The following is a 25,684-nucleotide window of genomic DNA, read 5'->3' as shown; positions in this document are numbered from 1 at the left end:
CGCGGTGTATCGCGTCGATTGGTTTTATGCTCTTGTTGTTTGTACTCCGCCGAGGACGCAGATTGGTCAGTCACATGCCGCGTTGTGATTGGTGCATTCTTTTCCTCCAGTAAAATCCTACATGCATAGCAGAAATAATGGCGCTAGCGTCGAAATGGTCAAATATGTTGGGATCGCAGTAGTCTCGCAAAGCCCGACCAAACTACAGCAAGTAGAATGCTACTTTAGGATCGCAGTGATATTCCTGGAACTAAAGGGGATAGACAGGGTCGTTTCTAATCATTTACGGGTGCAGTAATAGCAATTCGATTACAAATATTGAGGTGCTCTGGGTTCAATGATCACTGATTATTTGCCCCTTACAAATAAAACCTAAACTTTCTAGTCATTCGTTTTAGCAAGCAGCGTAATTTACTGAATCAACCAAATGTTTCGATTTTTTCCTGCATGCAAATATGATTTTTGCTAACGGATCACAGCTTTGATAAAGCCATTAATCTGTATATTGATTAAATGCACAATGCATCATTATTGTTGTTTAATGTTTTATTGTTTCATATGAAAACTACATGGATGCAGACATCTCTTCCCCAGCTGTCAAAAAATGCAATTTAGTTTCATAAATTGGTAAAAATATTTACAGAATATTTCCCCTCACAATAGAAGTCTGGAGAAAAAAAAAAAAAAGGACTACTTCTCACACAAGATCAAAATGAAAAAACGAGCGTTGATATACGAGCATCTTCACAAACTGCCCTCAAGCGATGAAGTCCAGCGGTCTGTTGAAGCCACCTTTCCTGTTCATATACTGCCTGTGGATAGAAAAAAACATTACATCATGTTACCCTTGCAACACCAGAACATTACATCATCGCCCACCAATCGGAGCGCCCACTTCACTGCATAGAAACACCTGCTGCGTAGGTGATTGGTCAGAACAACGGGGGCAGAGGATGGAGAAGCTCACCGACGGAGGAGGCCGAATAAGTTCACCTAATCGTCTGATAGAATCCATCACAAACTTTATCCGAGACGTGGAACCAGATCTCAGCCTTTTATCAACTGAAATATCTTTTAAGTTAAGCCGTAGTTGTTGGGTACCAGAGGTGCTGAGGATGCCCATACCTGTATTTTCTCTTCTGGGAAACATTTGTAGCATGTGCATTCACCGAGCCTTTGGTTTTCTTTCCCTGTTTGGATACAAAACGATTGATTAACGATCGATAAACGACCACAAACGTGGAGACTAGAGCCATGACGTATTTATATATATATTTGTTTCTTTTGTTCTGCCAAAATGCGACGGTAAAACAACTACACAACCCCAAGTGTAGGAGAGCCTTCTAGAACAGATGATTTTCTCAAGAGAACAAACATAAACATAAGAACATAATAGTAATAATATAAATAGTAGGAAGAGTAAAGAAAAAATATCCGGCATTTCAGGCTCTATAGGAAAGCCAATATGTTTGATATGCACTCCTATTAAAAAACTTCAGCTGCAAATGATGACTAATGCGATCTCATGCATGCTGGCATTGTGAGACCAACTGTGGCCAACGGCTCCACCATGTGGTCAAACAACCACAGTGCACAGCAGACCTTGGTGGTGTCAAAGGAGCCAAATCCCATCGTCTTCATCATTTCGATCTCTTCTTCGGTTTTGTCTTTCATGTCTTCAGCTGGGGGAGACAAACAAGGGGTGTCTTCAGTCAATCCTTGCAGTTTTAACGGTTTTAAACTGGAGATATACCGTGATGAACGGCAGACTCATGTGACCTCTAGTATGGGGGGATAAGACTCGTCCAAAGGGACCTCCACAGGGAACTCTGACGCACGTCACTAAGGAGGGGGGCGGAGGCGGGGCATCTGGATCAAGGATGACCTCAGGGGGAAATCAAACGCAGGATCCTTCGACTAGGAGTCACAGAGTTCACCTGGACTCTGCATAGCCTCCCTCCCCCCCCTTACGCACTTAATGTATGTTGTACCCATTTGTTTTCAATTAATCTCGTTTTTGTTTTATTCTGTTGTTACTTGAATAATTATATATAAATATATATCTTTCAATTTTATTTTAAAGCCCTTTGAATTACCACTGTGTCTGATTCTCTATACAAATTAATTTGACTTTGTACGTCCTGGCACTTTATTTACACATTTAGTACTTGGCATTGTGTAGCATCTTACCCGAGCTATCTTTGTTGTAAAAGGGGAATGGGTTAACCTAGTGATTGTTAGGGCTTGGGACTTGTTTTTATGAACATTCTTACTGGTCCGACGACAGCAATGTATTTTTTTCTCCTTCTTCTGAAAAATGTGCTTCTGATAAACGCCCTAAATGTAAATTACATTTACAAATAGGGCATTTGGAAGACGCTTTTATCCAAAGCAACTGACATCGGTTAATACACACATTGACACACCGACGGCAGAGTCAACCATGCAAGGCGACAGCCAGCTGGTCAGGAGCAGTTAGGGTTAAGTGTCTCGCTCAGGGACACATCGACACTCAGCTAGAAGGAGCCGGGGATCAAACTAGCAACCTTTCGGTTACAAGACAACTGCTCTACCTCCTGAGCTAAGCCGACTCATAAATGAGTCTGAATTCTAAAACAGACTGACCAAAATCCATATCAATACCAAAAGGCTACCTGAGATCTCAATGGGCTTCACCTCCTTCTCCTTGGCCTCCTTCAGCCTGGAGGGGGAGTCAGACTCGGACCGGGCGCGCCGCGGGGGAGACCTGGACGGGGGACACACAGACGGCAGGGTGAGTGGGGGCTAGCCCTGGTGCACCAGACTCTCTATCGCGTAGCACCATCGGACCAACACTAGTATGGAGCGCTGTACTCAACCAGAGACCATCTGGGTCTACTGGAACCCACCCGAGTCCTCATCGATTGGTCAATAGAGGTCTGCATGTCATCTCTAGATGAGTCAATAATAATAATAATTGATACGATTTATTTATGTTAGCGCTTTTTTGGAGGTCACTCAAAGACACTTTACATAAAGACACTAACTCTACCTGGTATCTAAACATCACGCGAGAAAGCGGGTTTCTGACCCACACTTGGGGTCGAGTCCAACTGGGCCCGCCAGAGCTTCAATGTAAACACGGCCGCGCACCCCAGCAGACCAGTCAACCGCAGCCAGCAGGGGGCAGCCCCGAGCACAGGGCTGGAACAGGCGCTGGGGTCAGGTCAGATTGACACGATTTGGCCACCGTGAAGGAATGGTTCAACAAGGGGTAAGTATGGGTCTGACCAATGCCTGGAACACGATCAGTCCACCATCATAGTCTACATGTGATTCCAATTTATGGAATATAAACAGCATCTATTTACACCAGTAAATAGAGATCTATAATATTGTATAATAATATTGTAACATTTTAAATAAGCTAGTATTGACTAACCGTGTCAGTCTTTGAATTAGAGTCTGTATTTTGACAGGAACAATAAAGTGCTCTGAATCTGATGTAAAACATCCTATTGGTTACCCAGGAAAGCCAAACGCCCTGAATAACCTCATGACCTCAGACTCATTCTCATTGGAAAGGTTCTGTGTAAAGGGTTAGGTATTGGATTACCAGTTCTTCGGCACACTCATCTAAATGGATATTTCTCCATGACGGGACACATGTACTGCGAGAGCCCCATGACAACTTCACCTGGAACTGTGGTTCAAACCGAACCCATCTATTGCTAGATCCTATAAGTACGATTCGTATATTAGTCTACATGTGCATTACTTCTATGATTCCGTATGTCAGATCTGTATCTGCGAGTGGATCCGATCATTCGTTAAGTTCTTGTTATTGCGCACGCTCATCACTTTATAGAGACCTTTTTTCTATGTTTAAATGTGTGCACTAAAGTAGATCCTAAAGAAACATTGTTCCTTCATGTTCAAAAGTAAACCTTAATATGCTGATGAATATGAAAATGAGAATGTTGGCTATGTCTTGTACTGTGTGTCCTTGTCTGCCTTAAACGAATTTTATCGTAGAACCCGTAGTCACTGTGTTACCAATTATCATCCATTCTACTACCATGTGTAGCGTTTATCTAGCCGACTCGGAAAGATTTGTTTGTTTGAACGAACGGTTTCCGAAGATCCGATTCCGAAAAAAAAAAGATCCGAACTTCGTGCAGCTACCTGGAGCGCCGCCTGTGGGTGGAGCGCGAGCGGCTCCTCCTCCTGTCTCGGTCCCGGGAGCGGGAACGCTCCCTCTCTCTCCGCTTCCTCTCGCGATCTCTCGAAGCTGAGCGAGATCGGCGTCTCTCTACTGAAAGAAAGAGGGACATTTTTAATGTAGAGACTTACACACAATAATATAAACAAAAATAGGTACTGTAGACACTTGAAAAACACTAAATAACTTAAAAGACTGACAATGACAATAAACTACAAGTTTTCATACACTACCAACATTTCATGCATAATTAAACAATGTTGCCGAGCGAAGAACATGAAAGACAATAAAGACAAGCAAAAATACAATATATGCATGTTAACATGCCCTTCTGCTCATTAACACAACTGGGCTCTCCTAAAGCAGGGGACGGAGCAAATAAAAGAATAAACCAAGCAACATATTGTTAGTGATGAACACACGATTTATCAAAACCAGACAAATAATACACATATTTGATACCTTGATGTCATAAAATACACGTTGCAGAATAGAGTAAATAACACCACAGTATCAATATTGTGACGGATAACACAAATTAATAACCTTAATGTAACGTTTTAAAATACACAACAATAGTTACTTCAGCAAGCTGGCATCGCCATATAGGTTTTTAAAGTTTTAAATCCAGATATGTAACGCAGTAGAGCGTTCTAGATCCAATGCCCAATCTGGCAACACTGCTAGCACCGCGGTCGACAGACGCGCCGTGGGGCTCCTATGGGCCACTAAGGACCACCTTACCTCGGCGGGCCGGACTGCGGCTTCTGCTCCTCCCCATGGGGCCTGGACGGTGTGGATCGGGCCGAGAAACTGAGGAAAGAACAGTAATTTCAGCAGATTTAGGCGTGTTCGAGGACAAAACGCAGCAGCCGATGCTTAGTCCCCTGCTCTCCGGAAGATAACACCAGCGTTTCCGGTGATGAAACGGACGAGTGCGCCCCCTAGCGAGAGGGTGGTCCGTCGACAGGGGGGAACGTTTGACCGAATGAACCTGCGGTATGCAATTATAGCCAAGCAGAGCCATAATATGTTGTAGCCTATTATAAAACATCAGTCAGAATTCAACAGCTAATAAAAATATGGGGGGGGGGGTATTTACCAGTAGGTCTAGCTATAATAATTGCTACTGAACGAATATCTCTCTCATCTTTGCGTGATTCAGCTATAAGGTCTTCCAATAACTATTTCTTGTTATATAAATTATAGGCTAGACTAGAATATAATTTAACATGATGGATTTGAAATGGGAAAGTGTATTTCAATATTTTCAATATAGGAGGCCGCACCACCCATCACATAGTTACACGTTAGCATCACACCAACATACATCCATACATTTACATTTTACATTTACATTTAAGGCATTTAGCAGACGCTTTTATCCAAAGCGACTTAGGCCTACATCAGTTAATACAAACATTGACACACCGACGGCAGAGTCAACCATGCAAGGCGACAGCCAGCTCACCCGGAGCAGTTAGGGTTAAGTGCTCTACCTCCTGAGCTAAGCCGACCCCATACAGTCCTGCTCGCACCTTTGGACAATAAAGCCTATAACCTTGGAACTCTGACTGGACAACCCTGTGTTCTCAGTGACACCCCCATTCTCAAGCCAGCACATTCCCAAAACCTCCTCTTCAGGCTTATATACTCTTTATCTACTAATAGCCTATGTTGTGTGATTTTGAACTTTTTGTTGGATACGTCTGCTTTAAAGCATAGTGACAAAGTCTCATCTCATCTCATCTCATTTTCGACCGCTTATCCGGGGTCGGGTCGCGGGGGGAGCAGCTCAAGCAGGGGCCCCCGCCCAGACTTCCCTTTCCCGGGCCACATTGACCAGCTCTGACGGGGGGATCCCGAGGCGTTCCCAGGCCAGTGTTGAGATATACTGTGTAACTCGAAGAGTTCAATCTACTTCCCCGGGACCCCCTTGTCTCCTAATTGGGAGATTTTAACTGCAAACCGAGTAAATGTCTCAACCTGTATCAATACGTCACATGCCCAACTAGGAAAACAAGACTTTGGACATGTGCTATGGCCTAGTGTGCACTCACACTAGGCCATCTGGCTGTGGCCGTGGCCGTTTTAGCACCTAACCGTGCTCAAATCTGCCAGTGTGAGTGTGGCCAGTCTGGCCAGGCCGGGCCAATTTGGCCACTTGGGAGAGGTGTGCTGCTACGGCACGGGCCGCTACGGTACAGATGCTAATGAGCCGACACGCGCACACGCACGGCTACGCAACCTGAGCTGGATGACGTATAGTCAATGCGACGACCACGGACATAATATAGGCGACGAGACTTCTTTCCCATTAAACGGTAAACATCGCATCAAGCGGTTAAACTGTTGGTGTGTTCTCTGTGTTGTTAAAACTCTGACTGGAGGCAGACTTTATTATGGTCCATGCAGCGGACGCTTGGTGATGACGTGTTACGACGTGATGACGTATGTACAAGAGCCTTCCGTGACCAGGCCACAGCTGCGACGGCCAACGGCCACAGCCAGATGGCCTAGTGTGAGTGCAGGCCAGAGAACAATGGGGCCATTTGAGCACGGTTAGGTGTGAAAACGGCCACACGGCCACGGCCAGATGGCCTAGTGTGAGTGCACTCACAGGAACTTTGGCTTTGACTCCCTCAAGAACATGAACCACGACAAGGAGGAGAAAGGGATCGTTGCCGGGCAGCGCTTAGGGCTAGGCACCTCCGCCTCCGTCGGTGGTCCCTCAGCGGGGCTCAAGCGGGAGACATTCGCCGCCAACAATCCCTTTCTCCTCCATGTCGTGGTTCATGTTCTTGAGGGAGTCAAAGCCAAAGTTCCTTCCCCCCAATTTATTCTCAACCTTGGCTGAGATAACCCCCAATACGAGTCTCGTTGTAGAAATACCAGAGATGAGAGTCCGACGTGTTATGCGCCATAACACCAAAAGCAGAACGGTTATCCAAATAACAAGGAAGTGTACAACACTTGCGTTAAAGTCCTGGAGCTCTATAGGCCTATCTAAATAATATCATATAATCATAGATATCTATATCATATAATAGCCTACATATTATCACGGCCAAAAGCTGTGTGCGCCTCCAGACGATATTATGAATCACAAACGACTTTGTCGGGTTCTGCGACGTCTCTGGTTCTTCCACTTTCACATCAACCTGAAGTCGACTGAACCGCACGCTGCCGGCTGCCCGCTGCCGGGCGATGGTGCCTCGCGGCAACCGGCGGCATGTCGCAGTTCATGTACTTCAGCGAGTCAAAGCCAAAGTTCCTTTCCCCCAATTCCTTCTCAACCAGGGCTGTAGTGGAGGGTAAACGTACGTAAACGCTGTTTACGCACCTCTGGAATTTAGGAAATAGCATTTACGCACCTCTAAATAGCGTTTACGCACCTCTAAGAGGCGTTTACGCACCTCAAAGTTCCCTGTGCCTTGTATTCTGCCGTTGGAATAATCGGAAATACATTTAGTAGAATTTAAAAACACCTAAGACAAAGTTTCATATTGTTGAACAAATAAACACTGCAATCTGAATCATTTTCATCTGCGCTGTAGGCCTATGGTCTGTGACCCTCCAATCAGTGCCTTGCGGCTGCGGCGGCGACACCAATCAGGATCCAGGAAAATATGTAAACTGGAAGTATGTAAACACATGGCCCTACGCGTTGTGGATTATCATGCCTGCCTACCTGTCATTAATTAGCCATGGATATCAGGCGATTTTTTAAGAGACCTTCGAGTGCTCCCACTCCAACAGATGCCCGAAAAAGGCCTCAAGTGCAAAGTAAGACTGAAGATGATCAATTCACATGAGTTGTTTTTGTGACTTATAAATACATTTTACTTGACAAACTATTAAATGACTACGAGCATTCAGATTGGCCAATGCGTAGTCATGCTATCCGTGTACTGCCCATGTCAAAATAAGCGAAAGTCAGTCAGAGTTTTACTATCCATATCAAACTTCGGTTTTGGCGTATCAACTTCGCTATAGCTCGGTCGCTATGTTAATGCCTCAATTTGGAGATGCAAGGTTGGCGGTTCAGCCGTGGACTCCGCGGCTGAACCGTGGATCGGGCGGGTGACGCGTCAACAAAAATATATTTTAATTAAATTCGGGCAGTTGGCGGTTAAACCAATAAAAAATATATATATTTATAAATATTTTTACTTATATATTATAAATATATTTTTTTTTTTTTCATTTTATTATTATTTATTTTCTTTAAAGTTATTTCCCCAGCAAACTGGCCTGTTCCCCTAGGAACCGTAAGGGGAATCCAAGTTGAAACAACTTGCCCAAAGGTTCAGACTTCTTGAAGGCTATAGGGATTTTAAGGATAACTCAAGCATCATTCCAGAAAACCTAGCACCACTCCTGAATATCGACCATCTCATTCCAGTTAGCACTGCTGAGTGTGAGAGGGGGTTCAGCTTAATGAACATCATAGTGTGCCCCCTGAGATGCAGTCTGCACATGGTCACAGTGTTGTCCTTGATGTTTATTCAATTGAATGGCCCACCACTCACAAAGTTCAATCCAACACGTATGAAGTCCTGGCTGGTGAAGCACAGGTGAGCCATGAACCCCAGAACACCCCCCTGCAAGGCAGGACCTGACGTGGAGGACAGGGAGGCCCTCTGGGCACTACTGCGAAAAGCATGCATACTAATACACACACATACACACATGCCATAGATAGATAGTTCTTAATCTACACATATTTTTCTTTACTGTTGAAATTTGAATAACTTGAATAAACTACATACACATTCATTGACTGTCATTGATTGATTTAATATGACTTTAATTGATAACATAATGGAATATAGCCAGGCTAGCCTTACAGAGTCGCAAGACTTTGCGTTGCGTTGCGTTGTGTCGAGGTCGGTCTGATCACAAAATTCATAGTTTACCCACCTCTAATTTGACCACTACAGCCCTGTTCTCAACCATGGCTCAGATAACCCCCACAACAGTCTCGTTGTGGAAATACAAGACACGTCAAAGAACCGACAAGAAACACTTGCGTTACAGTGTCTACTTCACATTGATGTGGACGTTGAAGAACCAGGAACGTCGGAGAACCCAACGCGGTCGTTTGAGATTCATAATATCGGCTCACACAGCTTTTGGACGTGAGAATATATATTATATGATATAGATATCTGTGTAGGCTATATGATAATATCTAGATATAGAGTGTGTTCTAGAATATTTACAGAACACGGCTAAAGGCTGTGTGCGCCTCGCCATTGCGATACATCCACTGTAAACAGAGCGCATGGTACCGTGGCTGCAAGCTGCTCAGGGCCACACCCCCACCCTCCTCCTTGACCCGCCTCGCTCCTCCTCATTTGCATTATAGCTACAGACACCAAAACAGCGCATTTGGGGGAAGCTCAATGTGCGACTGGCTCGGAGTGGCTGTAACTCTGCACCACGGCTGAATTTCGGGAACGTCTTTGAATACTGTGTTAGTTGCCCACTAATACCTACATTAAAGAATACATCAAATAGCATGTCATGGGACCTTTAAGTTAGGAAACCTCCTTCTGTAATATCAAAACTCCTAAATGCCTTCCTATCTCAAGATAGGATAGGATTTCAGAGTTAGGAAGTTTCTGTAATGAGGCCCCAGCACCCAGGGCCGACGGACTGCGGGGGAAAGTGAGGCAGTCGTGGGGGGGCCCAAGGCAGAGGGGGGGCCCTTGGCAATTAAAAAATAAATAATAATAATAATAATAATTTGAATTATCCACCAGCCCAACCCCCCCCCCCCTCCCCCCCCCCCGTCAACAATTGTTCTCTACTCCCCCCCCCCCCCCTCGTCAACAATTGTTCTCTACTCCCCCCCCCCCCCTCGTCAACAATTGTTCTCTACTCCCCCCCCCCCCGTCAACAATTGTTCTCTACTCCCCCCCCCCCCCCCTCGTCAACAATTGTTCTCTACTCCCCCCCCCCCCCTCGTCAACAATTGTTCTCTACTCCCCCTTTTATACTTTCATGTTTAAACAATATTTTCGAGTTATTGATTCATTTTATTTGCAGGTCACAGTGACAGTTTTTTAGGTAGAATAATCTAAAATGTGTTCAACCTTTGGAATAATGGGTGGGATGATGATCTAGAAGCCCTACTGTGCTATGTCGCAGGTATGTCACTGACATTCCTACATGGGTATGGGCGGAACTAATCGGTTGACAGAAGAGAGGTAGCCTAATCGTCGTGAGCGGAGATAAGGGAAAGTGAGGTGGAATGGAGGAGGAGTTTCCTCGTTGTTCTTGAGGCTTAGGGATGTCTTTTCAGAAGCAACCTTGAGCAGCCTCATACACATGCCTGGAAACTCCGGAACAGAGGTAAGACCGCTTCCACACCGACATGTATCCTGCTGCCCCAAAATCTGTAGGCCTACACGTTTTGGGAATAGTTATGTGACACAATGTAGGTACTGGTGGATTTAAGTTTAATATTGGTTAAATCTTGCCCTGTTTTTGGAGAAGAAAAGCCTTAACAACGCAGTAACTGTGCAGTTTTCGTCATGTAGAGGTCTATGTACCGATTTTTTATGTAATCTTAATTAATGTCCTTCTGTCAGGGTGTGTGTGTGTTTCCCTGTAGTTTCCCTCCTGTGTTGATTACTGTTCCCTCCCCTAATGTGTCTCAGCTGTTCCTCGTTGTGTTTGTTATTTAAGCCCTCGTCTTTCCTTTGTTTCTTGTGCTGTCATTGTGGTTTGCTGTGGTTAGTAGTCCTGCGTGTTCCGTGTTCCCTGTCGTCTCCCGAGTTCCTTGTTCCCTCTCGAGTTCCCTGTTGTCTCCCGAGTTCCCTGATTCCTGTGCCTTAAGGTACGGCCACACCAAACGCGTTACCTGCGTACCACGCGTATAAAATCGGCAATTTTTCCATAGGGAAGCATTGGTTTACGCGCGTATGAGGTGCGTACACGCGTATCATGCGTACCAAGCAACATTTTACTCGCGTTAGGGGCGTATGAGGTGCGTATATATACGCGCGTACATATACGCGCGTACGCGAGGAGTTCAAAAAATTGAACTTTTTACGCTCATACGCGCCGCAATAGCCAATCAGCGTTGAGCTTGATCCTTCCTCGGACTCCTAAATCCAGCGCAGCCACAGGCTGGGGGGGGGGGGAGTTTTGGGCGGTCTCATCTACGCGCGTATCTGACCATTTTTGACACAAAATGGTCAAGCAACATTTTAGCTGCGTTACGCGCGTACATGGTACGCGAGGTACGCGCTTGGTGTGTTCGCACCTTTAGCGTTTAGGCAAGAATAAAGTGCAGTTTTCCTTTATACCGTCTGCGTTTGGGTCCTACCTGCCTGCCTGCACCCGCAATTCCTTAACAGAATGACAGCACCAACAATGGACCCAGCGGACGATCAGGTTAGCCGTGAGTGGGAGGATTTATTTATTATGAAGGCAATGGATTTTTGGGAGGGTTTGGGGTACCACCCAGTTCCTCCTGGCACTCCAGCTCCCGCACGGACTCCGGTCCCCGAGCCCTGTCCGGTTCCTGAGCCCACTCCTAGCCTTCCAGAGGGGGACCGGCCTCTTCGCCTGCTTGAGGTGGTCCGCCCTCCGCTCCTGCCTGAGGGGGCCCGCCCCCTGCTCCTTCCAGAGGGGGACCGGCCTCTGCTCCTGCCGGAGGGGGTCCGCCCTCCAGACCGTCCAGGGGAGGCACGCCCTCCGCTCCTGCCTGTGGGGGCCCTCCTTCCCGAGGGGGGTTCCCCTTCAAGGCCTTCCACCAGAGGGGACCCGCCCTCTACCTGGCCTTCCACCAGAGGGGACCCGCCCTCTGCCTGGCCTTCCACCAGAGGGGGTCCGCCCTCTACCTGGCCTTCCACCAGAGGGGACCCGCCCTCTGCCTGGCCTTCCTCCAGAGGGGACCCGCCCTCTACCTGGCCTGCCTCCTGAGGGGACCCGCCCTCTACCTGGCCTTCCTCCTGAGGGGACCCGCCCTCTACCTGGCCTGCCTCCTGAGGGGACCCGCCCTCTACCTGGCCTGCCTCCTGAGGGGACCCGCCCTCTACCTGGCCTTCCTCCTGAGGGGACCCGCCCTCTACATGGCCTTCCTCCAGAGGGGACCCGCCCTCTACCTCGCCTTCCTCTTGAGGGGACCCGCCCCCTACCTCGCCTTCGCCGGCCTCCTGAAGGGTTCCGCCTTCACCGCTGCCGGCCTTCTGAGGGGGTTCTTTGCCACTGCAGGTCTCCTGAGGGACTGAGCCCTCATCGTCCTTGCCGCCGGCCTCCTGAAGGGTTCCGCCTTCACTCTGCCTCTGCTTGCCCCCCAGGCCGTCCGCCTGAGGCTCCCTGCCATGCCCTGGGGCAGTTTTCTGGCCGCCCGCCTGACGTCCCTCGGCTCTGCCGTAGTCCATTTTTTTCTCCTGGCGCCCCTCCACCCACCCGTTTTGGGTTTGACTTTCGTTGTTTTTTTGCTTGTCGTGGGTCGCCTGGGAGTCGACCCTTAAGGGGGGGGTACTGTCAGGGTGTGTGTGTGTTTCCCTGTAGTTTCCCTCCTGTGTTGATTACTGTTCCCTCCCCTAATGTGTCTCAGCTGTTCCTCGTTGTGTTTGTTATTTAAGCCCTCATCTTTCCTTTGTTCCTTGTGCTGTCATTGTGGTTTGCTGTGGTTAGTTGTGGTTGTTAGTCCTGCGTGTTCCGTGTTCCCTGTCGTCTCCCGAGTTCCTTGTTCCCTCTCGAGTTCGCTGTTGTCTCCCGAGTTCCCTGATTCCTGTGCCTTAGCGTTTAGGCAAGAATAAAGTGCCGTTTTCCTTTATACCGTCTGCGTTTGGGTCCTACCTGCCTTCTCCAAAGTTTCTAAACAAAATATACAAATAAACAAACCAATGGGAAAGAAACTAAGAAATTGAAAAGAAAAAAAATCTTAACGTCCAAAACATTGTGAAATTTAAAGACTGCTTAATATTCAGAGCACATCCTAACCATTTTGAACTGCTGGATTTCCGTCGATTGTTATATGATATTTGTTTTCCCAGGACTCTCCAAGAAAGACCGGCTGCTCCCTCCGTTACACCGGACCGCCCTGCTCTGCACTGACCGTAAGTCCTCACTGCGATTTCTGAACCGCCATGTTAGAAAACAAGCGCCCTGCATCGGTCAAAACACGTCCCTAAATAACGTCCGGTGTTACACCGAATTCTGCGACCCGTCGAAATATGTGACCACAGAGGGCGCTGTTGCACATTTTCTGCAACATGCACGAGTTTGAAGCTAGACTCGGAATGGGTACATTCGTTTTGTGTCACCGGGCAATACTTTCTTTCTTGAAAGCGTCTTACTGACTGTAGCGTCTGGGGAAAGAAGCAACGGTGATTGATCGTACTAAACACCTTATCCATACTATGGGTCTGTGAAATGCTAATGAAATCAAATGTATTTATTAAGCACATTTAATACGGTGTGCAATTATTTATTTATGTTTTTGTTAGGCCTATAATGTCCACCGTTTTTATTTGTATGCCCACCGTTATTATTATTTTTTACTGCCGTTTATGAAATAAATATGAACTAATGCCACAATTATTCATGTCTGCGATCATCACAGACCAATCTAGCGCACCGTCGAATTCTGCGCCCACACTGTAAATGCAGGGGAAATGAGGCAAACCCCAGCCAAATGTTTTCAGGTCATTTGTCGTCCTCATATCTGTATGTACACACATTTATTCATGTCTGCGATCATCACAGAGTCCACAAGCAGCAGGTCGCAATCCACGATGGGTCACAATTCATGACAGCAGACCGTCGAAATCTGCGACCACAATGTAAATGCGGGGGAAATTAGTCAAACCCCAACCAAATGTTTTCAGGTCATTTGTCGTCCTCATATCTGTATTTGGACACAATTATTAATGTCTGCGATCATCAGAGTCCACAAGCAGCAGGTCGCAATCCACGATGGGTCACAATTCATGACAGCAGACCGTCGAAATCTGCGACCACACTGTAAATGCGGGGAAAATGAGTTAAACCCCAACCAAATGTTTTCAGGTCATTTGTCGTCCTCATATCTGTATGTGCACACAATTATTCATGTCTGCGATCATCACAGAGTCCACAAGCAGCAGGTCGCAATCCACGATGGGTCTAACCTACCTGCTTCATCATGTAAACAAGTATGACGTTGGATGTGTCTGATTGGATCAAATTTGAATTTCGTGACATATAAGCAGATTGACAACCGTTATCAGAAAGTTAACCACCACAACGTAAATACAGATATGAGGACGACAAATGACTTAAAACATTTGGTTGGGGTTTAACTCATTTCCCCCGCATTTACAGTGGGGTCGCAGATTTCGACGGTCTGCTGTCATGAATTGTGACCCATCGTGGATTGCGACCTGCTGCTTGTGGACTCTGTGATGATCGCAGACATGAATAAGTGTGTGTACATACAGATATGAGGACGACAAATGACCTGAAAACATTTGGTTGGGGTTTGCCTCATTTTCCCTGCATTTACAGTGTGGGCGCAGAATTCGACGGTGCGCTAGATTGATTGTGGCATCGTTGATTGCGACCTGCGTTGCTTGTGGACTCTGTGATGATCGGCTCGCAGACATGAATAATTGTGGCATTAGTTCATATTTATTTCATAAACGGCAGTAAAAAATAATAATAACGGTGGGCATACAAATAAAAACGGTGGGCATTATAACAAAAACATAAATAAATAATTGCACACCGTATTAAATGTGCTTAATAAATACATTTGATTTCATTAGCATTTCACAGACCCATAGTATGGATAAGGTGTTTAGTACGGTCAATCACCGTTGCTTCTTTCCCCCATAAGACGCTAAGTAAGACGCTTTCAAGAAAGAAAGTATTGCCCGGTGTCACAAAACGAATGTACCCATTCCGAGTCTAGCTTCAAACTCGTGCATGTTGCAGAAAATGTGCAACAGCGCCCTCTGGGGTCACATATTTCGACGGGTCGCAGAATTCGGTGTAACACCGGCGCCCAGAGTCCTAAATCCCTGAGCGGTTTTGCCACATTTCTGTAAAATCGATATTCTCTTAGTTTGGGAGTTAGGTATTTAGGCAAATCACTTGAAATGTGAAATGTTTGAATTTCCAAAGAGGTTAACGCGAATACGTTTGCGTTCACAAATGTTATGAATTCAATGATGTTTACATTACTTGTAGACACCTACAAATATCTAGGCACAGTATTTGATAACCAGCTTAAATTTCATACAAATACTGAGGTAATTGTTAAAAAGGGACAACAAAGAGTTCACCTGTTGAGAATGCTGAACTCTTTCAGTGTCTCTAAAGTTATTTTGAGAATTTCTTACCAATCTTTCATTGAGTCTTTTAACTTTTTCATTTATATGCTGGACTAAAAGTCTGTCAGTGAAGGACATGAATAGTTTAAATAAAATTGTGAAGATCTGCTCTAAGATCACTGGCATCCAGCTCAAGAGCATAAGTTCATTGTGGAACAAACAAGCAGTCCAGAAAGCTAAATGCATTATCAGTCAGCCTGACCATGTCCTCAGTAAAGAATTTAAACTAATGCCTTCAGGGCGGCGCTACTGTTCAATCAGGGCAAGAACAATGAGGAACTCCCACTCTTTTATCCCTGCAACCATCAGGTTACTAAATGATAAGTCAGGAGGAGGTGGAGAGCACACCAGTGTTGCTGGGTGTTTCCGGGGGCAGGGTGGTCGTTACTCAGTGTTGTATAGTAGCGAAGTAGAAATACTTCGTTACTGTACTTAAGTAGTTTTTTTGGATATTTGTACTTTACTTTACTACTTATATTTCTCTGTACTTTTACTTTTACTTCGCTACGTTTTGCGAAGAAAACGGATACTTTTACTCCACTACATTTCCCTTGAAACCTTCGTTACTCGTTACAAAATCAACTCCTCTTTAGAAAAAAAAAAAAAGAATCATGAGAGATATGAGAATAACGTCGGGGACTGTGGTAGAACACAGACTGCGAGCCTGTTTGGCGAATCAGCTGTCCCAGCGCACGTTCGCAAAGCCCCCTTGCTTAGTTACTGTTGCTACGTCGATCAAAACTCCTACGACTGTCAACACACAAATGCATGGCTAGGACGAGGGCAAGGGCTACCAAAATTCTACTATTTGTATCAGGCTGGTTTGTTCATGCAGTATTACAACACTATCTTATACACTTCAATACGCTGTATATGTGCCATTTTTGCTACAAAGCTAATTTAAATACCCTTTTTGGGCAGGGACTTAAGTTTTCCGAAAATCCGCGATCCTGGATGACACCAAAATCAATATTAAGTAACGTGTACCAGCGCTTGCGGGATAATAGGTCGGGCTACGATATTCGGGCACAACATTTTAAACTAGTAAGGTTCTTTCACCGCTGGGTAATATTTGTATATAATATTTCAAGCTAGCTAATAACCTATAAAGATTATTTATTCTTATTCCATCTCTGGCGAGGTATCTATCTAGCCAGTTAGTGCTAAGGCATGATTGGACGAGGGCAGTTATACGGAGGAGTTTCGATAACGGTTACTTGTACTTTTACTTTCAGTACTTAAGTACATTTAATATCAGAAAAGTACTTTTGATACTTAAGTACAGTAAAGATCAGGGGCCGTATTCACAAAGGATCTTAGGGCTAAAAGTAGGTCCTAACTGGCGAATTTAGGAGTAACTCCTAAAAATAATGGGCGTGTCACTCTTAAATTTAGGACTCCTAACTTTTTTCACTAAGAGCAATTCACAAAGTATTTTAGGACTAAAAGTAGCACCTAAGTCTAGGAGAGCTTAAAAGTCCTCAAGAGGACTCCTAACTCAGTAAGACCTATTCACAAAGAATCTTAAAATGCCTGCGAGACGAAATGTTAGGGTATTCAACTTATTGTGGAGTTAATGCGCGATGCAATAACATCCCCGACTAACAGGAATAATCCGATTAGTCCCGAAATAAAATGTTATAAAAATTATAAATTATAAAAAAATATATATAACTTTTAAAAAATGTAAATAATTGCGCCATCAAAAGACGAGGACGTGTTCGTCAATAGGAAGAAAGTGCATTCCATCAACACGCAGGTTGTTTTTGATGCAAATTTTAACATAGCCTACTGGATGTTGTTGCAAAGTGGCCTGGATCTTCAGCTACCCATGATTCGCGCATTTTAATGGTGAGCGGTCTGAGGCAGCTTTTTGAGATGTACCAGTTGGGTGTCACTTGCTGGGTGACAGTGACTAATATCCATGCAAGACGTGGCTCTAGACACCCTACCTCAATCCACAACCGGGAGCACAGTTAAAGTGTAACATGTAAGTTATTACGCAGATTACGCTCAGTCCTATGCGTAAAACACATCGTATTGGCTCTTTGCGAGCACACAAACATACACGAAATGTTGTGGAGAGAGGAATTGGGCAGATGAAACGTCGGTTGCATGTCCTCCACGGCGAAATACGCCTCACCCCAGAGAGGGCAAGCACAGTAATCACTGTGTGTGCCATTCTACACAACCTCTGCAAGCGGAGGAACATTCCACAGCCAGACGATGATGATGATGATGATGATGATGATGATGGCGATCAACATTACAAGGAATTTGGCCGTGTGGAACCGAGTGGACAGGCATTTAGGGATCACTTTGAAAACACATTTTAGGTAAACACCTTGGCACAAATCAGTCAACACTTGGGTAGTTCGTAACATTTATTTTCTTTTAGATTTTACGTATTTTTATTGTTTGCTTTCTCTCTCTCTTGAACGTGCAGGCTACAACGTCATTATCGTGGTCTGCACAAAATTGTCATCATGCGTGTATTCTGCTAACTGCACTATAACTACTTAATAGGAATTCATTTCTAGCCTAGGCTATTTCCTTGTTTTTCGGTGATTCAGTGGGCTCGTCTGAACAACCAATCACCGAACTGACCGCTTCTAAACTCGTGCACGAGAATTGACGTAATCCATAGCAACGGCGCGTCACTCTTAGTTCACTCTTTGTGATTTATCCTTAGTAAGAGTAGGTCTCAGCGGCTTTGTGAATAACTTTTAAGAAAAAACTCCTACGTAAAATGTTTTCGCGCGAGTTAGGAGCACTCCTAGCGGTAAGATAAAATGCTTTGTGAATACGGCCCCTGATACTTTAATACTTTTACTTAAGTACTATTCTAAAAGGTGACTTTTACTTAAGTAATTTTCCAGTAAGGTATCTGTACTTTTACTTAAGCATGGCTTTTGAGTACTTTATACACTACTGTCAGGTTGAAATGAATTGTGAGTTAAATGTGTGTGTTGGACTGCATTTGATATATGTTTTTGTCTGCCTCCTATTGCTATTTATTGTATTTATTAAGTAATTTATTATGTGAGACTGGACACTGTGAACGAAATTGCCCATCTTTGGGATAAATAAAGTTTTTCTAATCTAATCTAATTTCCACATGCAAAAAATTCAATGGCTTTTAAAACTCGAATTATTCGCAGCGATTTGTTCCACAGTTTTGACCCCCTCTCCCCCCCCCCCCCCCCCCTGTCCCCTCCCAGCAGGAACTCACGCCCTTAATGGCCAGCAATGTCGAAGCACCACCCGTGGAGAAGACTGCCCCGCCCAGGGGGGGCGTGGCCAAGGGGGCGCCGTGTTGGAGCGGCGCCCTGAAGAAGATGAGCCCGCGCGTCATCGCGGTGGTCACCTGCTTCACCGGGGACATGAACGCCTTCGCCAAGTGGATGGAAAGTAAGGCGACGCGCGTCAGGGAAAGGGGTGGGGGGGGGGGGGTGTCTCACTTGGATCGGGGGGGCTGCACATGTGCGTTACTGGCAGGAGAGAGGGGCGGGCCTCCGAGTAGGCCTCAGGTGGCGATGTGAGGGTCAGGTGTTCATGGTATTTTTGTGTTCAACAGGCACATTCATTACATGTTTGGGATCTTGCTGTGTCACCGACACTCACACCCACATTTCTGCTCCCCCTCGCTGTAGTTGTCGTTCTTCTTGTCGTTTTCTTGCGCTCAAGGTAAAGAAAAAAGAAAAACTAAAGTGCGCTGGGACCAGATGAACTCCTAAATTAATTCTTGACTGTCTTTTCTCTTCTCACTGGTGCCTCCCCCTCCTTCCCCCCCTTCCTTCCCTCCCCTCCTCCCCTCTCCCCTCCTCTCCTTCCATTCCCTCCTCCACCCTTCCCCTCCTTCCCCTCCTCCCCTCTCCCCTCCCCTCCTTCCCTTCCCTCCTCCCTCCCCCCCTCCCTCTCCCCCCCTCCCTCTCCCCCCTCCCCCCCACAGAGCAGTTCATCCTGCTGCAGCTGCTGGATTGGATCCTGCGTGGCGCCGCCCAGGTCATGTTCGTGAACAACCCCCTGAGCGGCCTCATCATCTTCGGGGGCCTGATCCTGCAGAGCCGCTGGTTGGCCCTCAACGGCTTCGTGGGCACGCTGTTCGCCACGCTGTCGGCCCTGCTGCTGCGGCAGAGCAGGTAGGAGGCCGCCCCCTCACGCACCCTGCACCTGGGCCCCTCTGAAGGTCTCTAGATGACGTATCCTGGGCCCCTCTGAAGGCCTCAGGATGACGTATCCTGGGTCCTTCTGAAGGTCTCTAGATGACGTATCCTGTGTCCTTCTGAAGGTCTCTAGATGACGTATCCTGGGTCCTTCTGAAGGTCTCTAGATGACGTATCCTGGGTCCTTCTGAGGGTCTCTAGATGTTGCATCCTGGGTCCTTCTGAAGGCCTCTGGATGACGTATCCTGGGTCCTTCTGAAGGTCTCTAGATGCTGCATCCTGGGTCCTTCTGAAGGCCTCTGGATGACGTATCCGGGGCCTTTCTGAGGTCTTTGGATTTGCTATCCTGCTCTGCGGCTTTCTGCATTTGCATTTCAGGATTCTGCTCCAACGCTTGCAGCGCATTCCACGTACGACTTGTTATCGGAGAGATAAATCACACTTCACGCTCTGCCTCATCAAATAGCCGTCAAAACATGTCACAGACGCATGAATCATACACGGATGTTAGATCAAACGACGATTGCAGATGAACCTTGTTAACACAGATTCTTCGTTGAACGTCGTTAACGCTCTCTCACTGTTGACGATGCTGTACAACATTGACTGACATTCACCCATTCATGCACACGTTCACACACCGACGGCGGTCTCAACCATGCATGGCGACCACCAGCTCGTTAGGAGTCGTTGGGGTGAGGTGTCTTGCTCAGGGACACCTCGACACTCAGGGATCAAACTAGCAACCTTCCGGTTACCAGTCAACGCGCTCTACCTCCTGAGCCCCATGCAGCCCCCCTCGTTAACCTTTCTCTCCGTCTACGATAAACCTCGTTAACCTCATTAACGCTGACTCTCCGTTGAACCTCGTTAAGCTCGTTAACGCCGGCCCTCCGTTGAACGTCGTTAACCTCGTTCACCTCTCTCTCCGTTGTCTGCAGGGGGGCGATCGCCGCTGGGCTCTACGGCTACAACGGCATCCTGGTGGGACTGCTGATGGCGGTGTTCTCGGCGGCGGGAGACTGGTACTGGTGGCTGCTGCTGGCCAACGCCTTCATGTCCTCGATGTGGTGAGGGCCCCTTCTGAGTGTGTGTGTGTGTGTTAGAGAGCGCAACGGGCCGCATTTTATCTGTCCGAGCCCGGCCCGCGTCCGACAGAGAAGTAACCGAGGCCCGACCCGAGCCTGACACAGTCTATTTTTTCTCACACTAATGACACGTTTTTGTGCATGAAAGCACGCCTTTATTAAACAACTGCAAGGCATTTGGAAATGTTAACAGATGAACGCGACGAGCGCTTAATGCGCAGAATCATAACCAATTGAAATTCACATTGCCAGCAAAGGCCACGATAACGATAAATTTCACACATTCAAACAGGAGGTTCAGAGTTTCTATAGGACAGGTAGGGAATTGAAATTAACGAGCTTCCCCAGAGCAGTAAAATTACCCGGCCACCATTTCTAAATATTTGTCCAAACCCGTCGGGTACGGGTTGCGCTCTGGTGTGTGTGTGTGTGTGTGTGTGTGTGTGTGTGTGTGTGTGTGTGTGTGTGTGTGTGTGTGTGTGTGTGTGTGTGTGTGTGTGTGTGTGTGTGTGTGTGTGTGTGTGTGTGTGTGTGTGTGTGTGTGTGTGTGTGTGTGTGTGTGTGTGTGTGTGTGTGTGTGGCGCGTTGGCCCGTTAAGGACGTGGATACCAACGTGGGCCCTCCTCCCTCAGCCCTGTGGTCTCCAGCGCCCTGGCGTCCATCAACAGCCGCTGGGACCTGCCCGTCTTCACGCTGCCCTTCAACATCCTGGTGTGTGTCCACATGGTCGCCACGGGACACTACAACAACTACTTCCCCCAGGTCCTGATCCAGCCGCGCAGCGAGCTGCCCAACATCACCTGGGAGGAGCTGGACCTGGCCAAGGTCAGTGGCACCTCCGGGTCTCTGTCCATCCTGCCGTGTTTCTCTGACTCTCCCCCTGTGTCTCTCCCTGGGTCTCTCTAGGTCTCTGTCTCTCCCTGGGTCTCTCTAGGTCTCTGTCTCTCCCTGGGTCTCTCTAAGTCTCTCTGTCTCTCCCTGGGTCTCTCTAGGTCTCTCTGTCTCTCTAGGTCTTTCTGTCTCTCCCTGGGTCTCTCTGTCTCTCCCTGGGTCTCTCTGTCTCTCCCTGGGTCTCTCTAGGTCTCTCTGTCTCTCCCTGTGTCTCTCTAGGTCTCGCTGTCTCTCCCTGGGTCTCTCTATCTCTCCCTGTATCTCTCTCGGTGTCTCTCGCTCTCTGTCTCCCTCCGTCTCTTCCTGTCTCTCTGTGTCTCTTGCTCTCTGTCTCTCTATCTCTCCCTGTATCTCTCTCGGTGTCTCTCGCTCACTCCATCGGTGTAATTGGAGACTTGTAACGAGTGGGAGCAAGAAAAGAGCAGAGAAAAGCACGATTTTGAAAATAAGCCACTCCTTTCAAAGGTTTGGAGCAGAGATTATCACAGAGCCTTTCACTCACAGACGGCTGACAGCTGTAGCACTGTTTAAGGAACCACCATGCATCGCTTGAACCTTTATCTTTGGAGGTGCAAGAGAGGACATTCCAGTCAGGACATTCCAAGGCTACTTCAAAGAAATGTTGATGTGATTTAGTGAAGGTCACTGTAGAGACAGACGGAGATCTTAAACCGACAACCTCTTTATCCATGTATGGCTTACAGTACACTTCCGAAGAACCAGTTTAAGGTTTTCTATGGATACAGGGTGATGTGTTCAAAAGTGAAAACCAATACGGTGACACACTGTGTGTGTGTGTGTGTGTGTGTGTGTGTGTGTGTGTGTGTGTGTGTGTGTGTGTGTGTGTGTGTGTGTGTGTGTGTGTGTGTGTGTGTGTGTGTGTGTGTGTGTGTGTGTGTGCAGCTGTTCAGGTCGGTCCCGGTCGGCGTGGGCCAGGTCTACGGGTGTGACAACCCCTGGACCGGGGGGATGTTCATCCTCTCGCTGTTCCTCTCCTCCCCCATCACGTGTGTCCATGGTGTCCTGGGGTCGGCCATCGGCATGGCAACAGGTACGAGTCTCAGCCCATAGCCTTCTCCTTCAGTGTTCAGTATCACGTGTTTACCTAAAGAACACCAACATTCACTAGCATTCAGGATATTCGTAAAAAATGGGCTGGGCAAGTTAACGCGTTAATTACGCGTCAACGCAGTCCTGTTTTAACACGATTAATACAAATTGACGCATTAACGGAGATCCTTTTTTTTTTCTTTCTATGCCTTTAAAGGTTTTGCGCACAGAATGTCAACATATCAGAAATCCTTTTTGTTTTTAGTTCCACTTACTTTACATTCAATTACACTTGCAGTTAGTGACTGCCTGATTACGATTCCCAAATCTGTGGCGCTACATAGTTGAATTTAACTACACTTGTAGTAACTGTTGGTTTACAATTGTACCAATTAACTGCCTGTTTACAATTCCCAAATCTATGGTATTTCATATTCAACCCACACTGAGTGAGTCAATAAAACTCCCTCAAGATCACTTGGCCTAGTTTTTGCTCATTAAATATATTTGGTACGAATGATAATGTGTCCTTCCATTTGACAATCTCATTTAACTGGAGTGTAATTGGAGTGTATTTAAAATATAATTGTAATAGTGTGATTAATCGCGAGTTAACTCGCCATACTATGCGATTAATCGCAATGAAAACTCTTAATTGTTGCCCAGCCCTAGTATAAAGAAGATGTGTTGTTGCTGTATGCAGGTCTGGCCCTGGCGGCGCCGTTTGGAGACATCTACTTCGGCCTGTGGGGCTACAACAGCGTGCTGGCCTGCATCGCGATAGGGGGAATGTTCTACGCACTCACCTGGCAGGTGCACCTGCTGGCTCTCACCTGTGGTAGGTAGCACTCAGAATTCAAACTGACATTCAGGGCATTTAGCAGACGCTTTTATCCAAAGCGACTTACAATAAGAAATGACAATATATCTCTGTCGGTAAAGTAAGGATGTTCATAGAACCAAGTGCCAAACACTAACTATCACTAGGTTAACCCATTCCCCGTAAACAACAAAGATGGCTAGGATAAGATGCTACAAAATGCTTTCTACTATTTTTAAGTGCAAGGACGTAGAACATACAATAAGGGCGCAGGGGGGGGTGGGGAGTTGGGGGGTAAGGTAGGAGGCTATCCAGACTCCAGGTGAGCTCTGAACGAGTGAGACATGAGTCTTTTGCAAAAGCCGGTGAGCGACATTGCGGTCCTGACGTCGGCAGGGAGCTGGTTCCACCATCACAGACTCTTTCAAACCTCCCACAACAGCCCCCCCCCCCCCCCCCCCCCTCCAAACCCGCCTCTCTAGCCGCTCTGCGCTCGACACAACCAATGACCTCCTGTGCCTCCGCTCTGTCCCACTCCAGGTTTCTTCTGCGCTTACCTCGGCTCCGCCATCGCCAACATCATGTCCAATGTGAGTAGCGACTGACTCAGGTCTCCGCCGTGCTCACATTTACACTTGCATTTACATTTTACGTTTAGGGGATTTAGCAGACGCTTGTATCCAAAGCCACATACAACCAGTCATTCACACATGCACACACCGACGGCGGAGTCGACCACGCAGTGCGACAGCCAGCTCGTCAGGCACAGTCATGGGCGAGGCATCTCGCTCACGGACTCCTCAACCCTCCGGGCAGAAGGGGGTCGAACTAGCAACCTTCCGGTTATCAGCCGACGCGCTCTACCTCTTGAGCTGCTGCCGCCTCGTTTGAACGTTCCTTAAGTCTCCCCGGGGGTCTGACGGTCTCTCCCCGTCCGTAGTTCGGCCTTCCCGCCTGCACCTGGCCCTTCTGCCTCTCGGCGCTCACCTTCCTGCTCCTCACCACCGAGTGCGTCCGGATATTCAAGCTGCCCCTGGCCAAGGTGGCCTTTCCGGAGAAGAACCTCTGCTACTACTGGACGCTCCGGCGGGAGGAGGAGGCAGAGAAGGAGGCGCTGAGGAAGGTGGAGGAGTTGGAGAAGGAGGAGTTGGAGAAGGAGGAGTTGGAGAAGGAGGAGTTGGAGAAGGAGGAGTTGGAGAAGGAGGAGTTGGAGAAGGAGGAGGCGCTGAAGGAGGCGGAGGAGAGACCGGACGAGAAGGAGGTCCTCAGGATCCATTTGGAGAACCGGGAGATGGAGGAGAGGAGGGAGGCTGAGGAGAAGTCGATGAACACGGACTCCATCTCCGTGGACATGGTGGGTACCGGGGTGGTGTACGCTCCGTGAAGGTGGAGCCGGAGGGTGGAGGACACTCAAACAATCATTATGGCTCCTTTATGTACAACGCGTACGGCTCTGCTGACTACTTATGTACATTACTGCACTTTATGAGATTTTGTTATTAAAGTTTTTTTATAATATAATTCCCTTGACTCTGGTGATTCTCTCATCTTCAGAAAGGTCACACTGGAGCTATCTATGTGCCCCCCCTGCTGGCTTCTCTAGTACACAGCAGTAGAACAAAACGGGCGTGTTGATTATCCAGACCTCGAGTGTCTTAAAGCAAACCTCATGTCATCACAGCTGCCCAGCCAGTAGAGTAGAGCATGAACCCCTGAGAGGGCTGTTTGATTCCCTGTGTAGCTCCACTGGTAGAGCCAGGCATTAACACTGCCAGGGTTTGGGGTTTGAGTCCCTGCAGGGTGGGTCTGAGATAGGGAAGCACCCAATATTCGGCCACCGAACATGTTCGGCCGAAAATGGCCCAAAACATAATGTTCGGTTTCGGCCGAAGGAGTAAAAAGGCCGAACATAATACACCAAACATTTTTATTTATTTATTTATTAAAATAATAATAACAATTCTTGCTATATAATGTCTGCTGGAATGTTAGAAAACGTTCAGTATTAAATAAATATTTTGTATCAAATATGTAATTGATTTTTTTTATTGAAAAGCAAGACAAAAAAGTTTATAAAGGACATTTAATTGTTTGATTTATGCAATGGTGAAAATTTAAAGCAAAATGAA

General features: G+C 46.9%; 2 protein-coding genes across 6 annotated transcripts; one reads left to right on the top strand and one right to left on the bottom strand.

Annotated features, from left to right (window-relative positions):
• Nucleotides 1-517: 517 nt before the first annotated feature.
• On the bottom strand, nucleotides 518-5,151 carry snrnp27 (small nuclear ribonucleoprotein 27 (U4/U6.U5)). 3 transcript variants are annotated; one of them, XM_060064065.1, is made up of 7 exons: nucleotides 4,946-5,134; nucleotides 4,165-4,291; nucleotides 2,655-2,746; nucleotides 1,603-1,682; nucleotides 1,126-1,190; nucleotides 968-1,052; nucleotides 518-812 (listed from the first exon to the last, which is right to left on the bottom strand). In XM_060064065.1, exons 1-7 carry the CDS (start codon nucleotides 4,980-4,982, stop codon nucleotides 708-710), a joined length of 591 nt encoding a protein of 196 aa, XP_059920048.1. In that variant the 5' UTR covers nucleotides 4,983-5,134; the 3' UTR covers nucleotides 518-707. The 3 variants fall into 3 exon arrangements, with proteins under 3 accessions (XP_059920048.1, XP_059920050.1, XP_059920051.1); XM_060064067.1 differs by lacking the exon at nucleotides 968-1,052 and having other exon boundaries at nucleotides 521-812; nucleotides 4,165-4,294; nucleotides 4,946-5,151; XM_060064068.1 differs by lacking the exon at nucleotides 968-1,052 and having other exon boundaries at nucleotides 523-812; nucleotides 4,946-5,127.
• Nucleotides 5,152-10,482: 5,331 nt separating this feature from the next.
• Nucleotides 10,483-25,076, top strand: slc14a2 (solute carrier family 14 member 2). Of its 3 annotated transcripts, none has more exons than XM_060065242.1 (11): nucleotides 10,483-10,561; nucleotides 13,222-13,284; nucleotides 18,765-18,951; nucleotides 19,493-19,682; nucleotides 20,648-20,776; nucleotides 21,427-21,619; nucleotides 22,589-22,736; nucleotides 23,439-23,573; nucleotides 24,096-24,145; nucleotides 24,496-24,678; nucleotides 24,754-25,076. In XM_060065242.1, the coding sequence occupies exons 1-11, from the start codon at nucleotides 10,538-10,540 to the stop codon at nucleotides 24,937-24,939; spliced, it is 1,488 nt and encodes a 495-aa protein (XP_059921225.1). In that variant the 5' UTR covers nucleotides 10,483-10,537; the 3' UTR covers nucleotides 24,940-25,076. The 3 variants fall into 3 exon arrangements, with proteins under 3 accessions (XP_059921225.1, XP_059921224.1, XP_059921226.1); XM_060065241.1 differs by having other exon boundaries at nucleotides 18,762-18,951; XM_060065243.1 differs by lacking the exons at nucleotides 10,483-10,561; nucleotides 13,222-13,284 and adding an exon at nucleotides 19,118-19,227 and having other exon boundaries at nucleotides 18,882-18,951.
• The last annotated feature ends 608 nt before the right edge of the window (nucleotides 25,077-25,684 follow it).

This window comes from Gadus macrocephalus, chromosome 11 (assembly GCF_031168955.1).
Source record: "Gadus macrocephalus chromosome 11, ASM3116895v1".
Lineage (NCBI taxonomy): Eukaryota > Metazoa > Chordata > Actinopteri > Gadiformes > Gadidae > Gadus > Gadus macrocephalus.
This window is presented reverse-complemented; position numbering and strand designations above follow the sequence as displayed.

Bases quoted from the DNA above. Each gene is read 5' to 3' on its own strand.
- snrnp27 (XM_060064065.1), bottom strand. From the start codon at position 4,982: ATGGGGAGGAGCAGAAGCCGCAGTCCGGCCCGCCGAG. The intron at 1,191-1,602 runs GTCTGCTGTGCA...GTATCCAAACAG, and splicing joins GCTCCTTTGACACCACCAAG to GGAAAGAAAACCAAAGGCTC. The intron at 1,053-1,125 runs GTATGGGCATCC...AGTTGATAAAAG, and splicing joins TCCCAGAAGAGAAAATACAG to GCTGAGATCTGGTTCCACGT.
- slc14a2 (XM_060065241.1), top strand. From the start codon at position 10,538: ATGCCTGGAAACTCCGGAACAGAG. The intron at 10,562-13,221 runs GTAAGACCGCTT...TTGTTTTCCCAG, and splicing joins CTGGAAACTCCGGAACAGAG to GACTCTCCAAGAAAGACCGG. The intron at 21,620-22,588 runs GTCAGTGGCACC...GTGTGTGTGCAG, and splicing joins AGGAGCTGGACCTGGCCAAG to CTGTTCAGGTCGGTCCCGGT.